This window comes from Myotis nattereri (assembly GCF_964212035.1).
Source record: "Myotis nattereri genome assembly, chromosome: 8".
Classification (NCBI taxonomy): domain Eukaryota; kingdom Metazoa; phylum Chordata; class Mammalia; order Chiroptera; family Vespertilionidae; genus Myotis; species Myotis nattereri.
In genome coordinates this window covers 7,347,550-7,363,527 of record NC_138083.1, presented here as the reverse complement: position 1 = coordinate 7,363,527, position 15,978 = coordinate 7,347,550, and the positions used below count along the sequence as shown (strand labels likewise).

Here is a 15,978-nt window from a genome sequence, read left to right as displayed (position 1 = left end):
ATGCTGCTGCAGCCCGCGCCGTGCGCCCCGAGCGCGGGCTTCCCGCGGCCCCCGGCCGCCCCCGGCGCCATGCACGGCTCGCAGAAGGACACCACGTTCACCAAGATCTTCGTGGGCGGCCTGCCCTACCACACCACCGACGCCTCGCTCAGGAAGTACTTCGAGGGCTTCGGGGACATCGAGGAGGCCGTGGTCATCACCGACCGTCAGACGGGCAAGTCCCGCGGCTACGGCTTCGTAAGTGGCCCCCGCGGCCGGGCGCGCACCCCAACCTGCACTTATCTTGGCCCGGGGCGCTGAGTCCACCGGCGGGCGCACGCCCAGCCGCCCCGCGGCCGCTCGGGGCGCCTTCAGCCGGCGCCGGCACCTGCTGCCCCCTCTCGGACTCCGGGGGCGGCGGTTCACGCTCCAGCCGGTTCCGCCCCCGCTACCCGCGGCTGGGTCTACCTGCCCCCACCCCACGCCCGGCTTAAAAGGGGACCCGCTGTGTTCAGTTAGAACTTCGGAGTCTGTGGCGAGGTTTGGGGGTCAGACGACTGTTCTCGGGACTTTCTGGAGCAGCTAGCCAGGGAAAAGCGGAGCCTCCCCGCGGGCGCTCTGAGCCCTTTGGCGCCCCTCCCCCCATAGTTTCCAACCGTCCCCTGGGCCGCCACCAGTGAGCATCAATTTAAGTGAACAGTTCGTCCTCCTAACGACGTGTCCCCAGACCCCTGCCCTGGGAAATGGATAGGCCCCTGCCTCTCTCTGGGGGCTGTTTCTGTCCTTGGAGCCCAAGCTGCCCCTCGCACTTGAACTTGGAGGGAGGCGCTGGAATCCAGGGGGCAGCTTTGTGGGAGGGCCCCAGGTGTGGGGTCACGGGGGTGGGGGGTGGAGCCCGCTGCCCTGCACCCTACAAGGGAAGCCTCTGACGCCTCTGCTTCTCCAGGTGACTATGGCCGACCGGGCGGCAGCGGAGAGGGCTTGCAAAGACCCTAACCCCAACATCGACGGCCGCAAGGCCAACGTGAACCTGGCCTATCTGGGCGCCAAGCCGAGGAGCCTCCATTCTGGTGAGAGGCTGTTTCCCTTCCCAGGCTTTTGTCAGCTGCTATATTCAGCATTGGTATCTGCCTAGTGACACCCCCCCTGCCCTGCCCTGCCCTGCCCGCCCCAGGAGTGGCAGTCGGCTGTCATGTGCTTGCAGAGCCATCACAGGACAGTCATCCCCTAGCTTGGGAGCTGGACCCCGGCATCTAGCTGGTCTAGCTGCATGTGCCTGTAGGACAGGGTGAGGAGGGTGCGTCACCCAGTTGTTAGCTGTCCTCTCAGGAGACAGGAAGTTGGTCTCTGGGACCTGAGGTCAGAAGGACCAAAGCCTAGAGGCTGCTACCCCCCAGGTCCCTTGACCTGTTCGGCTGGGAGCTTTGGTGTTCACGTGGGGGTAGCCTGGGAGGGGCAAGGAAGTGGATTATCCTTTTTGGTTGGACTTGTATGGCTGGGTTGTTCTGCATCCCCGGTAAGGCCTAGCCCAGGGGTGGGCAAACTTTTTGACTCGAGGGCCACAATGGGCTCTTAAACTGGACCGGAGGGCCGGAACAAAAGCATGGATGGAGTGTTTGTGTGAGTTAATATAAATTCAAAGTAAACATCATTACATAAAAGGGTACGGTCTTTTTTTTCAATAGTTTTATTCATCTCAAACGGGCCGGATTCGGCCCGCGGGCCCTAGTTTGCCCACGGCTGGCCTAGCCCCTAACTGGTCTCGTTGTAGGTTTTGCCATCGGTGTACAGCAGCTGCACCCCACCTTGATCCAGCGGACCTATGGGTGAGTGGACTGGCCGGCTGGAGACGGGGGTGGGGGGTTTCCTGGGCCTCCCAGGGTGGGTGCCCATTTCATCCTAGGACTGCCAACCCCACTGCCTTGGTTGTACCATCAGCAGCCCCCTTTCTGTGTCTAGAGAACCATTGGTCATCTCCAACTTTTCAGAAACATGATTGTGTTTTTGGGGTGGGAGAGGGTGGGGACAAGCTGGGAGAACTGAGAGAAGACAGGTTTCAGTTCTCCACCCCTTGCAGAGGCCACACCTCAGAGAGTGGGGAGCATGGGCTGGAGCCTGCAGCCTGGGTTCAGATCCCGGCTTCCCCCTTACGAGCGGCCTGGCCTCTAGCAGCTGACAGAGGCGCCTCTGCCTGTTTCCTCACCGCGTGTGGGGACAGGAGCAGCACCTCTGATTGCTGTGAGTGCCGGCCTGAGGACCGTGTGGCTTGGGGCGGTGAGTCTCTGGAAGTATTGCTAATGTTCTTAGGAACTGGCGAGCTGGGCTCTTCTCGGGGAGCCCCTCTGACCTCCAGTGCCCAACAGATGGTGGCAGCAGGTCACTGCCAGCCGGGGTCCGACGTTTGTGAAGCTGGAGCAGGTGAGCCAGGATCAGGCCAGATGTCCCTGGCCCCAGTGGGCTGGCCGGTGGGCCTTTTGTCTGACATGCTTTGGAGCAGCGTGTCTCACCCTCCTCTGTCCAAAAAAGCCCCCCCCCCCCACACACTTTGCTTTTTTTCTTAGAACATATAAGGCCTGGCAGCTGCTTGGGGAAGGACATGCACACTTCAGGGGCACAAAGGAGCTTGCTATGCCGTCTGACTTTCCAGCCCCGTGATTGATGTCGGCTGTGCGCCCTGTGCAGGGAGCTTGTTGTTGGGGTTGGGAGGTTGTTTCTTTGTAGGAGGCGGGAGGACCGTTGGAAAACAGGCAGCTCCTTTTAGAACATTAGCACTTCTTAGGCTATTAGAGACCAGTTGTGCGCATTCGTGTGTGCCCCTGCCCTGGAGAGAGGCACAGTGTGAGGAGCATCCGGGCGCACTGGGGCAGGCCGTGTGGACCAAGGGCCAGAGCAGGGATAAAGCCAGGCCCAGTGGACTGCGCAGGTCAGCCAGATGACGGAGGAACTGCTCCATGCCCAGACTCGGGGGTGCCTGCACGTGGTTTCGGTGTGGATTGCACATGTGTGTGAGCTCAGCTCCAGTCTGCCCTCCTCGGGGGGAGCCTGGAGGGTGGCCGAGAACAGGTGGTTCTGGGTTTCCTGCATAAAGGTCTGCAGCTGTCTTGGAAGGGTTTTGGAGACACCTCAGTCTTCCTGCCATCACCCCAGGTTCTTCCTCTCTGGGGTTCAGGCCACACGAGGAGGGCGTTCCTCATTTTCATAGCCCTGGCTGTGTTCCCGGGATCCACACCAGGTGCCCCGGGGCAGGGCCAGCTGCACAAAGATCAGGGCGTGAGCCTCAGGCACATGCAGCTCTTTCCTGCTTAAAATGCAACAATGCCTTCCCCACCCAAGTCTGATCCATCGCAGCTGTCTCTGGGACTCTAGTAACTGTCGGTGCCTGGTCTCTGGATCCTGCAGACCCACGTTCAAATCCTGATTCTGTCACTTACCAGCTGGATCCATCTTGGCAAGTGATGTCCTCTTCCTGAGCCTCCAGCTTCCTCTGACATGGTGCCGGCACGTGGGGCTGGGTGCTTCTGCCACGTCTCTCCTGTCCTCACGCCTGCCCTCTGAAATGGGGATTGATACATCCTCTCTTCACAGATGGGGAAACTGGGGCAAAGAAAGGTTGAGGAAAAGGTTAACAACCGGTCTGGGGTGGCTGGAGTGGCAGGATTCAAACCCAGGCCAGCTCTAGAATCCACACTCTCAACCCCTGTTCTCGGGTGGGGGTGGGGGATGAGAGGGATGCCTTGCCCCTTGGGGTCCCCAGAGCGTCACCCCTGTGAAGGTAGTTGGGGTCGGTCACAGATCTTGCCGCCATGCGTTCCCCACCTCAGGTGACAATGTTTTGTAACTGAATCTGCTGGCTGGCCATTTAATACCTGTGAAGACAGGGAAGAGGCCTCCAGCTATTTGTTGGTTGCCAGGGGGTGGACACCCAAACAGGGACAAGGGATTAGAAGGACTGTCCATCGGCGGGTGGACTGAAGTCTCTCAGAATCTTGCCACCTCCCCCCGACCAGGCCTCGGTGAGGTCCAGGCCTGGGTGAGGCCCTTGGGTGCGTTGCCCAGGAGAGGCGGCCGGCTGGGCTGCGGGGTCAGCTGCTTCTCCCAGTGCCCGCCTGCCCAGCCGGGAGTTGGGCTGTCAGCGTCCCTTTTGTCTTTGCAAACAATCGGGCTTGGGAGTGTGGCCGGGCCTGACTCAGCGGTCAGTTTTGTCAGCTCCGGGCTGGCAGCGAGGCCAGGCCTGTTGTTGGCTGAGGGCACTGTGGGAGCCGGAGCCCGGGCAGCTCAGTTTGTAAACCGGTTAACCCCTCCCCTGCCTGGCTGGACTTCCTGGTCCCCATAGGCCCGGACATTCGAAGGATCCCGCGGCTCCGCTTTTGGGCAAGGCTTCTGGAATTCCTCCCCTGGCGGGGCCACACATGTCAGTGTGGGAAGAGTCACCAAAGAAGTAGGTTGTTGGGATCTTTCAGGACCTGACTCGCCGACTGCATTTCCTTCATGTACCCACATACGGGGCCGAGGCCAGGTGACGAGTGGCTTGATCAAGGCAGGAGCGCGTCCCTTTGCTGGCTGGTGGGACAGTCAGTCAGCTGCAGGCAGGAGTGAGGGTCAGAGCAGTTTGGAGAGCCTTGGGTCTGGCCTGGAAGGGGCCTCCTGGTGTCGAATGGTGTTTGTTCACACTTGGGCCTAAGGCCTGCCAGGATCTGAGGCTGGTCCTGGGCCTGCCTGCACTTGGAACGCCCCCCAGGTTATTTTTGAAGGGCCAGCTGCTTCCCTGGGCACAGCCTACCCACCCCATTCTTAAGAGGGCCATGCTGTGGACCCCACACCCGTTTTCCGTGAGCCCTGCTCTGTGCCAGGCGTAGGGCCAGGCCCTGGCGGCCCAGATGACAAGAGGGAGTCTTGGGGCAGCTGGGTGTCAGGTGTGCTGGGTGCTGGAGCGAGGACCCTGGGGTCTGCCTGGGTTCGAGGCCAGGCCAGCCCCTTCTCTCTGGGTTCTTCTCCCCGTTTGGCTGGTGGGAATGCCTCCCAGCTGAGTGAGCGCCTGTGTGCTGAGCGGTCAATGGGGGCCTGGCCCATGGGAAGGCCTGGGGTTTGTCAGTGACGAGTCGCACCGCAGCCCTTGACAGGGTGTCACTCCAGCCTCCAGTGCAGGCACCAGAGGAGAAACTTGCCTAAGCTCTCACAGTGTGGGTGTGGGGGCCCTAAGTTAGGGGCTCCGACACCCTGGTTCCTTCCATGAGGCCCAGCCCCTCCCTCTGGCCAGCCTTGGACAAACCCAGACTCCCTGGGACTGACAACCCCATGGGACCTTCTCCCAGGCATTGCACAGACCTCCTGGCCTGTAGTGTCTGGGGCCCTGCATCTCTGTGTGGAGGTCCCCGCTGCCCACGTGGAGACCTGCAGCTGCGAATGTGCATGTGCAGGGTCTGCGTGGAGCTCCCCACCACCAGGACAGGAGAGGGGCCGGGGGTGACGGAGATGTGGAGCACTCGGGCCTGGGCCGCACGCACAGGGCTGTTCCCAGAATCGTTCATTCATTGAGTGCTTGTTGAACGCCTCTTGTATACCAGGCCCTGTGCCCGGACACTTAGAATAAGAAAGACCCGGTCCCCGTCGCAGGGGCTCACTCCAATGGGGTAGCCAGACTCACAAAGCCAGCAGGGCACGCGAGGGCCCCAGAGCTCCGGGGGTGCAGCTGCGCAGGGCGTTCCTCGTGGGCGTGGCACAGCCCTGCATGGGCTGTGTGACAGTGTGGGACTTATACTCCAGGCCACGTCAAAAACTGGTGAAACCCCACCAGGCCTGGAGCCTGGTTAATAGTCGTGTGTGTTGGTTCCTGGCTTAGGTAACGCGCTGGGTTATAAGACCTCACATCCGGGGACCTCTCTGTACTATTTTTGCAACTTCTTGGGAGTCTTTCACTATTTCATAATATGAAGTAAATGAAGCTGGGGGCGGGGAGGGGCCGTGCATTGGGGAGTCAGTGCCTTGAGGGCACAGAAGGAAGTGAGGTCAGAGCCAGGAGCTGAGGGCGCTGGGAGGAGGTCCGTGCCCTCTCCCCGCTGTGGGGCATCACGTGGCTTGTTTTTACTTTCAGGGTGTCTGGGTGACTGGCACTTCCTGTTTGTCACTCACTGGAGTGAACGGGGGCGGCGGGTGGCCCGTGCACACCTGCTGTTTGTCCCTGTCTGCCGTAGCAGAAAGCAGCTCCACCAGCCTCCCGTGGTTCTGGGGTTCCTCTGGGAGGAGGAGCCCCTCGCCCGCCCCACTGGTCCGGCAGGAGAGCCCCTTCTCTGGCTGGAGAGCCTCGTCCACAAGCCTCAGCCCAGGGGGAGGCCAGGCCACAGACAGGCTGATGCAGGGTCTACATGCCCGCAAAGGGGGAGTGGGCCTGGGTGGGCCAGCCCCTTCATGCCACAGCTGGGTGACGAGTCTGGAGGCACCTCTTGACTTCCTTGTCCTTGTGACTTTCCTGTTGAGCCTCAGTTTCCCCATCTGCCAAGTAGACATGACAGGTGCTCTGCAGCGTGCTGGGGCGTCCGGTCATCCTCCCGACCCCTCCCGTGTGGTGCAGGAAGGAAGCCGGGCGCTCAGTCAGCCAGTTCATTCAGCAGGTACCCGCTGGCTCTGTGCCAGGCTGGGGACGCCGTACGCGTGAGACGGTTCCCTGCTGTGGTTACAGAGCATTCTGCCGCAGAGTGGTCCTGGGGATGGGGACAAACGGAAAAGGGAATAATCGTGCCTCTGCTGGCAGCAGGCGCTGTGGGGAGAAAGGAGCCCCAGGCAGGGGAGGAAGTGGGAGATGGGTGTGCAGGGCCCAGCAGGGTGGCCATGGGGCCCAGGGGAGCTTTTGGGATTTACTCTGAGTGCCAAGGTGGCCCTGAGCGATGAGGCCGGGTCACTTGGTCTGTACAGTGCCCCTCTGGCGGCTGGGTGGGCTGGGCGCCAGGCTAGAGTGGAGGGGGTCCAAGTAGCACATCAGGCTTGCGGCCATGGCGGCTGCTCCGAACAGCGCAGGGGTGAAGAAGGGTGGGATTCTGAATACATTTTAAGGGATATGTCAGAGAAAGAGGAATCCGAGAAGATCCCAGAGCTTTGGGCCTGCGCAGATGGGCAGAAGGTCGGGTTGGTCTTGGCGGTGAGGGGAGGCTGGTGTGGGGTGCCCTTTTGGGTGAAGAGCAGGTTCTGGTGGAGATGCTGTGCCAGGGCCTGGCGGGGTCCCAGGAAGGGCATCTCGGCCCGCCACCCCTCGCACTTGCCTATTGTCTGACGGCCCCAGAGAGCCTGGGGTGCCCGGAGGCCTGGCAGGGCCTGAGGTCACATCTCCAGAGAGCAGAAAAAAGTGAAACCAGCCCATTTGCCTTTTTTATTTTTACTTTTGGAGGTAGCTTTGCATTCAGAAAACCGGTCCTCCGGACTGTGGCCGAGTACTCTTCACTGCGAGTTTTGCTTTGAGTGTTGGGAGGCTGTGGTTGTCTGGCCTGTGGTTGTGGAGGTGAGCAGTCCTTGTATTTGCCGTCACTTTGTAGTCTCCTGCAGGGTCCCGCCTCGCTGTGGTGCTAGGGAATTCTGGGGCGGGCCGGCCTGGGAAGTGCAGATGTTGGCAGCACCCCTAGCTTCCACCCACTGGATACCAGCGGCACACCAACGCGACAGCCAGAATGTCCCAGATGTGGCCATGTCTCCTGGGGGCAGGCACTGTGCTGAGAACTGCTGTCCCAGGGGAGGGTCTTGGTGCTCACAGCGAGCTCTAGGCCATCTTCCTCAGGACCCATTCCACAGACAGGAAGAGCCCCCGACTGTCCCCGTGCACAGCTGCGGGGCGGTGGGGGGCCTGCCTGGCAGGCTCTGCCGCCTCCTCGCCCCTCCCCTCGGCTCGTCTTGTGTTGTGTCCTGGGCCTCCGTGCAGCCGGACAGAACCACCAGGAACGGCCGTGTCTTGGACAGGTGCTCGTGGTGCCCAGGCCGCTCCCATCTGGGTGGACCCCGGAGTGGGTCTGGGTCCGCACCCCCAGCCCACCACCAGTGCTTGTGGGCATAGGTACCAGGCGGCGGGCGGACGGGGGCAGACTCTGCTTTGCTGTGCCCTGGCTGTGGGACTGCACAGTCGCTCAGGCCTCTCTATGAGCCTCAGTTTGTCTCTCTTGGAAATGGGATAACAACAGCACCTTTTCCATGGCTGTGAAAAGCTTTGTAAGTTACCTTGGGGTTTCACATACTGAGTGGTGGGGCAGAGCACCTGAGGGAAGCAGGTAAATACATGCAGACAGTATCCCCAAGGGACAGGAAACGGGGTCCCTTTCCTCCCCAACTTGAACATTGTTCACCCTGATGGTGTCTGAGTGCCGCCAGCAGGGCAGCTCCGGTCGCCGGGGCAGAGCTCTGGTCCTGACACTGGTGGGGGGAGGGGGCGTTGAAACCTGGTAAATGTGAGAGCTGCCTGAGCCGGCCGTACCTTCAGACAGGTGTGGCCATGAACCTGTCATTGTAAAGCCCCAGGTACTTCTGCTGTGGACAGTGTGAGGCCCTGGTCTAGGCAGTGGTTCCTGAGTGCGGTGCGTGGTAGAGTCTTTGGGGGCTGTCAGTTGCAGGGTCCTGGACCCACCCATCCACCTTCAGGCTGTGAGGATCCACGTGCTTAGCCAGAACGTGGGGTGTTGGGGTAGGGCCATCGCTGCCTGTGCCTGGAGAAGTTCTGGGCTCAAAACTTCCATAACCTCAAGTTAAGGAGTGTCCTGAGGTCCTGGAAGGTGGGTGTGGATTCCTGTGGTGGGTGGCACCACGCTGATGATGGCCAGGACGGCGGCCTGGTGGGCACTGCCCCACGGCATGCTCTATCCTGTGTCTGTTTGCTCCTTTCCAGGAGGCCTGAGGGCCGCAGAGCCCCTCACCTGTCTGGAGAGGTGAGTGCCTGAGGGCTTTGGAGCTCACCCCTCCAGCTGCTCACTGGGATTCGGTGAGGGAGAGGCCATGGAGCTCCAGCTCTGGGCAGTCGCCCCTCCAAGAAGCCTCCCCTGAGTCTCAGGACTGGCTCACGGGTTGGTGTGTTGTTGTGACTCTACCCTTCCTGGAAGCCAGGCCCCAAGAGGCCAGGGGTTGTACGGTCTGCTCAGCACCACGTACTGGCCCAGACCATAGCCTCGGCAGGTGAGAGCCCAGGTGGGATTCGAACCCAGCCTGGCTCTATTCAAGGTTCTCGTTCCCATGGGGTGGGCAGCAGAGGCTTCTGAAAGGACTGGGGGGAAGCTGGCATCGTGGCCCAGAACCAGGGATCTGGGCACACCTGGGGCATGGAGCCAGGTGTGCCCCAGACTCTCATCCCTCAGGTGTTTGCTGCTGGTTCGGGGGGGCCCCCAGCACTGTCATTCGCGTCAGCTCTGCCCATGCCGCGTCCAGCAGCACTGACCCCCGGTGCTGGCTCCTGCTCAGGGTGCCCCTACCTATGTGCTCGAGGTGGTGACGTCCACCTGACCGCGGATCTCATTTGAAGGTGTTAAGCCCCTTTACAAAGGTGGGCAGCCATCACCGCCGTGTGTAATCCGGAATCCCCCTCACCCCCAGGAGACCCTGAGCAGCCCCTGCAGCCCTCCCCTGCACCTCCCGCAGCCCCGCAGCCCAGGCTCCCTCCCTCTCTGGATTCGCCTGTTGTAGGTGTTCCCTGTTGATAGAATCGCAGTGTGTGGCTTTTTGTTTGGCTGGTTTCACCCAGGAGTGTCCTCAGGGTTCATCCAACACTGTAGCAGCGTCAGCACTGCGTTCCTTTTTGTGGCCGAATAATATTCCGTGGCCTGAGCCACCACAGCCTGCTTACCCTCCTCCCACTCCAGGGCACAGACACTTGGGATGTTTCTGCCTCCGGGCTGTCATGACTCGTGCGCTTTATTCCTGATGGCACGCGTGAATCCATTTGCCTTCTAAGGATGTTCAAACCCACGTGTGATCCTGAAGCCCTTTCCAGCGCATCAAAACATAATACCGTGTAAAGCTGCTGTCTGCCAGCTCGTGCACCCGTGAAAATGGTAGCTTCGTGCGTTTCAGCCTCACCTGTCCTTAGCATGTGTATAAACACGTTTGTGTTTTTAGCATAAACACTTTCACCATTTAGTGTAAATCCCTCCCTTTTTCATAAACAGCAGCTCTGTTCTGCCGCTGGGCTCTCTGTCCTGATGGGGAGAGGCGTGGGCTGAGCAGGGGCTCGTCTCCCTGCCACGTGCGGTGTGGTCTGGGGGACACTGGACTGCCTTGTCCGCGGGGCACGATGCTTGGGCTTTTCTGGTTTTTTCCGTCAGTTCTGTGGGTGCTGCTGTGCCGTACTGAGTGCGTCTGTCTTCATTGCGGAGTGAGGGCTTCTCTTGGGTGCGGAGGGAGCCTGCCCAGGGGACGGAGCACACTCCCTGGGTGGCCCGCTTGCTGCCCAGTTGCCCTCCAGGCCGCTGTTCCTGTTTCTGCCCCTGCCAGGTGCACGAGAGCATCCAAGGGAACATTTCCCTTCTCCTTTCAAAGCAGCTTCTCTTTGGAGCAGGGGCAGGGCAGGGATCCCGAGCCCATCTCACAGTGCAAGGAAGTTGGGGTCCCACCTCACCCCCTTGGTGGCCCTGTCCTGTGTAACTTGTGCTGGTGTGTGGAGGAGAAGGAGGAGGAGGAGATGCCTACAGTCACATTGTCTACCCCATGAGGCCCCTCTGTGTCCAGTGAGCTGTGAGGCTCAGAGCGGCTCAGCCACTTACCCAGGGCAGCCCAGCGGCTGGTTGGCAGAGTGAGCACATGCTGATACTGCCTTTCCTAGCCTCAGTCTCTCATCTGCGACATACTGAGTTGACCCCTGCCCTGGAAGGCCGGGTGTGCAGTGCGAGGCCTTGGTGGGACCAGCATGGCAGTGAAGAGGGCCTGGGGGTCTCGGCCCCTCCTCGCCATTGCCAGGGGGCCGTGCCCAGCTCCTGAGTCCCGTGTTTCTGTTGGAAAACAAGGTACCAACGCGAAGGCTGACCTGAGGGCTGGACCTCACGTCACCACAGGTCAGGGGTGCTGGGCAGTGCAGCGCCAGGCTGTTGGCTGCTCCTTCCCGAACCTCACCATCATCATTGCTGCACGCTTTTCTGCTCACGTTTATGTATCCATCCACCCTGCACTCACTGGGCTCCTGGGAGCCAGGCCCGCCGTGAAAGGAATGAGCACCCCCGGGGGAGCTGACACTGGTGGGGAGGGAGACTGGTGAATCGGCGCACTGTAGGTGTCCGTTGTGGGGGGCAGATGCTGGGAAGGTGAACAGGGAAGGCCGGCAGCCTGGGCAGTCACATGGTACCCATGCGCAGAAGGGCCCGAGCTGGCCTCAATGCCTGCTGTCACCCTCCTAGGATTCTAAATCGCTTTCCAACAGGGTCCCCCAGTCATGTTGGTGGTCCTGTGGGGTGCAGGGTTGGGAGGGGTGCCTGGGAAAGGACCACTGAAGGGAGCATGTTTGCATACAAACTTGGAGGAGGGGAGGGTGGCAGGCACAGCCAGGGCGCAGGCCTGCACAGTTGACGTGTTCCAGCCACAGAGAAACAGACTGGGGACAGGGACGCAGCGGCACCCGGCTTTCCAGGTCCCACCTGGAGCCAGCGTGTTGCCTCCCCCTCAACCCCTCTGTTTGGCCCCACAGGCTGACCCCCCACTACATCTACCCTCAAGCCATCGTCCAGCCCAGCGTGGTGATCCCGGCTGCCCCCGTCCCATCTCTGTCCTCGCCGTTCCTTGAGTACACGCCGGCCAGCCCAGCCTATACCCAGTACCCACCAGCCACCTACGACCAGTACCCATACGCCGCCTCGCCTGCCTCCATCACCAGCTTCGTGGGCTATAGCTACCCGGCTGCCGTGCCCCCTGGCCTCTCGGCCTCGGCCCCCACGGGCACCACCTTTGTGCAGTACCAGCCTCCGCAGCTGCAGCCCGACAGGATGCAATGAGGCCACTGCCCCCTCGAGGCCCGTCACCCACACCCACCAGGCAAGTGGCCGGCCGAGCTCGGGGTGCACACCAGCACCTGTGCCTCTGGGATCCCGCAGGACCCCCACCTGCACCCTGGATGGCCTGGAGACCAAATCCCTTTAAATCCAGGACCCCACACATCTCGAGGGAGAACTTTGAGAGAAAGAGTGGGCGGGAGCTCTAGAAGATGCAGCCGGACCTCCCTGCGCACACACCTGCCTTCTCCCTTCACCTCCTCCCTCCTCCCCTCCCTCCCGCCCGCGCTCCGGGCTGAGGTCTCCCGGCATCTCCTCGGCATCCGTGAGGCCTCCCCACCCTCCACAGAGCCCGGGCACCCTTCGGGCTCTGCGGAAACTGTCCTGCTCAGAGATGCCTTACTCCAGGGAAACCTGAGGAGCACGTGAACTGACTGTTTGTTGTTGCTCCATCCGCACAAGCTGTGAACGCGGGAGGCCGTGTGCGGGAAGCCGCCTCGTGGGATTCTCCTTTCTGGTGACGGCACGGGCTCTTCCGCAGGCCCCGGCTCAGTGCAGCAGGGCCGCCGGCCGGCGCTCCCCAGCCCTCCGGGCACTGCAGCCTTTTCCTCACCGTCCTTGTTTTGCTACTAAGATGTTTCAGAACTTCAGTTTATTTTTTCAGCGGAGGCTCCTGCCCCCAGGAAAGCGGAACCTGTTTTTGACTTTGAGACTCACTCATGTCTGTGGCTCCGCCCAAGGAGACGGACAGCATTTCTGTTTGAAAAAGTGTCTGTCCCTGGAGCACCAGGAGTCCCTCGGAGGGCGGGCGTCTTCAGGTCTCTCTCAGCGACAGTAAGTTGTCTCAGAAGCCTGTCTCCACCCCTGCTGCCCCTGCAGGGACAGAGGGAGGGGGCCCTAGGTGATGCTGGCTGAGAGCGCCCCCACCCTCTCTCCTTGGTCCCCTGTTGTGCCCCCGCCTGGCTGAGACCAGCCTGACACGTCCTGCCTGCCTTGGGCTCAGTGCAGCGGGAGGCGAGAGGCCCAGCACGCAGTGACGGCTCCTGAGGAGGCGGGAGGGGGAGGTGAGGGGCAGCCTGCCGAGGGGGTTTGGGGAGAGTGGACAGAAGGTTAGGGGGCGCTGGGGGTATTCCTTCAGACCTACCTCAGGGAAGCGGGAGGCCTCAGGGCTGACTGGCGCAGGCAAGCGCTTTGCGGTACGCTTGGTCCGCAGTCAAGTCCCAGGAAATACCGGTAGCTAATGTTATAATAATATTTTTATTAGAATGTTCTGATTATAAAAATAAAACTCGTTTTCTTTAAAGAGAAGCTGGTCTGTAATAATCCTCAACGTGGGCGCCTTCGATTCCCTGCATAGAGTGGTCCTGAGCAAGTCAGGGCCATGTGGTGCCAGTCACACCCGGGACCCTCCTGGCCGGGACTTTGACCAGTTCATAGAGTGTCTCCTGAGCCGGTGCTGGGCCAGACACAGCCCCCATTACCACCTGCTGAGGCAGGAAGGAACCGACACCCCTCCGCCAGGTGCTTCCCCGCTCAGCGGTCGCCTAAAATCCCAGGAGAGCACACTGGCTCAGTGAAGGCGCGTGCTCAGAGCAGGGCCCTGAGGGCCATGGCTCAGTGTTGTGATTGATGGCTCCAGCAGAACCCCATGGAATAGGGAGACAGCTCCCCCAGAGACCTAAGGAAGGCGCTGAGTAAGGGCTGCTGAGAGGAAGCAGGTGGGTGCTGGCAGCCAGGTGGGGCACAAGGTCAGAGTTAGGAAGGCAGGTCTTGGTCTGGGGCTGAGGAGCCCCAACCTGGGGATAGACCCAGCATCTCCCACAACTTAGCTGGAGCCCCCCTCAGTGCTGGGGAAATCGCAGAGGCCTCACAGAGGAGGTGTTAAGGCTGGAGAGGATATTAATTCAGTCACTTTTTAAAATTGCTCATTCATTCATTCTAAGAAATGTGTGCTGGGTCACATGCAGAGCATTGGGGATAGTCTTAAACAGTCTAGTGGGATAGACAACAGACATGCAAATGGAGTAATTTCAAATACCGCTCATACTGTGAAGGAAATATCACAGGTGATGGAGAATGACTGGATTCTAGGCAGAGGGCACAGCAAGTGCAAAGGTCCTGGGGTAGGGTGAACAGGCCAAGGAGGCCAGGGTAGCTGGAGAAGGAGCAGTGAGGGGAAGAGGTAGATGAACTTCAGGAGGTGGTTGCTGGAGCTGGGGAGACAGCCGAGACCCAGAGGACGGTCTGCTGTGAGCGCAGTCTGGGGAGGGATAGAAGCACACAGATGCCACTGGCAAGCTCAGTGCAGTGTGACTGATTCTATCAGTGGGAGGTCCCCTAACCTGGGGGACGGGGAGGGGATGGCAGCTGGACTGCAGGGTGAGGGTTCCCAGTGATCTCCGGGAATGGAATGGGCGCTCCTGTTAAGGTCAGTCTGAGCAGAGGCTCAGAGGTCCTGGGTCTGACCTACTTGGGGGCGGTCACTGTCCAGGCATCAGGCTTGTTCTCCTCTGACCCTGCAGAACAGGGCTGGGCCCCATAACATGTAATCTGTCGCCGTCTCAAGTTGCCCTGAATTCCCTCTCACCCTCACATCCACATCTCCCCCAGCTCAGAACCCTCTGGGGCTCCCCATTGTCCTCAAAGGAAAAGCCAAAGTGGTCACTATGGCCTATGAGGCCCTGGCCTTGTTGCCTCCTGCCCATACCTGGCACAACTCACCCCAGGGCCTTTGCACTTGCTGTTGAATCCTCTAGCTGAAAGCAGCTGAACTCCAGCTCGCAGCCCAAAAGTTTCTTTGTTCCAGAAGCCTCCTCTGACCAGGTCTCGGTTCAGGCAAAAGAACTGAGCCTCCCTTTCATTTGTGTCCTCATCTGTCTCTGTGCCCCTCACCTCATTGAAACACTGACTCCAGAAGGGTGGGGGTTTCTGCCTTGTTCCCCCGAATCTAGTGCCGTGCCAGGCCCAGCAGAGAAGCTGAGGCCTGCAAACATTCTGAACTTGGTTCAGCCGATGGCCAGTGGGCATCAGAGATTTCTAGCAGAGGACACAAGTGGGAGTTTTGGGGCCATCCATTCAGGTTGGAGTGTGCTGTGCAGATCTGACCCTGGAGAGGCTGGGGCCTGGAACGGAGAGAGGGGACCGAGACCAGAGTCACTGCAGTGTCCACCTGGAACGGGGCAGAGGGACTCCCGGAGAGTGGAGCAGCCACGCAGAGCTGGGCAACTGAGTCTGACCCCACGACAACTCCACGTGGTCAGCCCTTGGCACTGAAGTGAGATGGGGTCACCCTGATGCCTGGAGGGGTTCGTGGTGGACCTGGGACCTTCCCTGTACCATGTCCGGGGACCCTCCAGGGGCCTCCTGGGGCCTCTTCCAGTCACTTTGACTTTGGGATTTGCAAACCCCCACTTCAGTGGTCCAGGGGTTCTCGGGGTCAAGGCAGGTAAGATCCTGCCAGGCAGGGTTCCCTCTTCTTTACTGGGACCCTTGCCCGCCCCTCCCCGCCTGTCCTCTCCTGCTGGCTGGGTCTCAGTTTGCAAACACTGGCAAGGGTCAGGGAGGTCCTCATGGGGCTCCCGGCTCAGAAGAGAAATTTGCTGCAACTGATAAGGGTTTGGGGGCGGGGAGGGGGTTGCGGGTGCTGCCAGGGTTATCTGGAGGGCCACTCTCGGCCAGCCCATTTCCTGTCGCTATCGGCCGGTGGCAGCCTCTGGGACATGCCTTGAGGCCTCAAAAAAACATCCTCCTGGGGCCTGGGATTGAGGGCGCTGGATGGTGGTGAGGCCACGAAAGCTTCCAACGTCGCCCTTGCCAGTGAGCACCGGAGGCAGCCACCAGTCGCTGCAGCAGTCGTCACAGACTTCGACAATGACCACGGGCTTTAGCTTGGCACTGGCCCAGGCGGGCACTGTGCCAGCATTTCTCAGGGTGGCCTCCGCTATCCATGAGGGGAACACTGTGTTCCCATTGCACAAATGGAGGAATGGCGACCCCAAGGAAGGGAGTCACTATTGCTGAGCCCCCGAGGAGAGGTGGCCCGCAGGGCCCAGAGGGAAAGCTG

At 60.6% G+C, this 15,978-nt stretch overlaps 1 protein-coding gene across 1 annotated transcript; it reads left to right on the top strand.

Moving 5' to 3' along the window:
* On the top strand, positions 1–13,215 carry RBM38 (RNA binding motif protein 38; the record flags this gene model as incomplete). Its single annotated transcript, XM_081097979.1, has 4 exons — positions 1–237; positions 926–1,049; positions 1,751–1,805; positions 11,615–13,215. 4 exons carry the CDS (start codon positions 1–3, stop codon positions 11,916–11,918), a joined length of 720 nt encoding a protein of 239 aa, XP_080954105.1. The 3' UTR covers positions 11,919–13,215.
* Between the last annotated feature and the right edge of the window lie 2,763 nt (positions 13,216–15,978).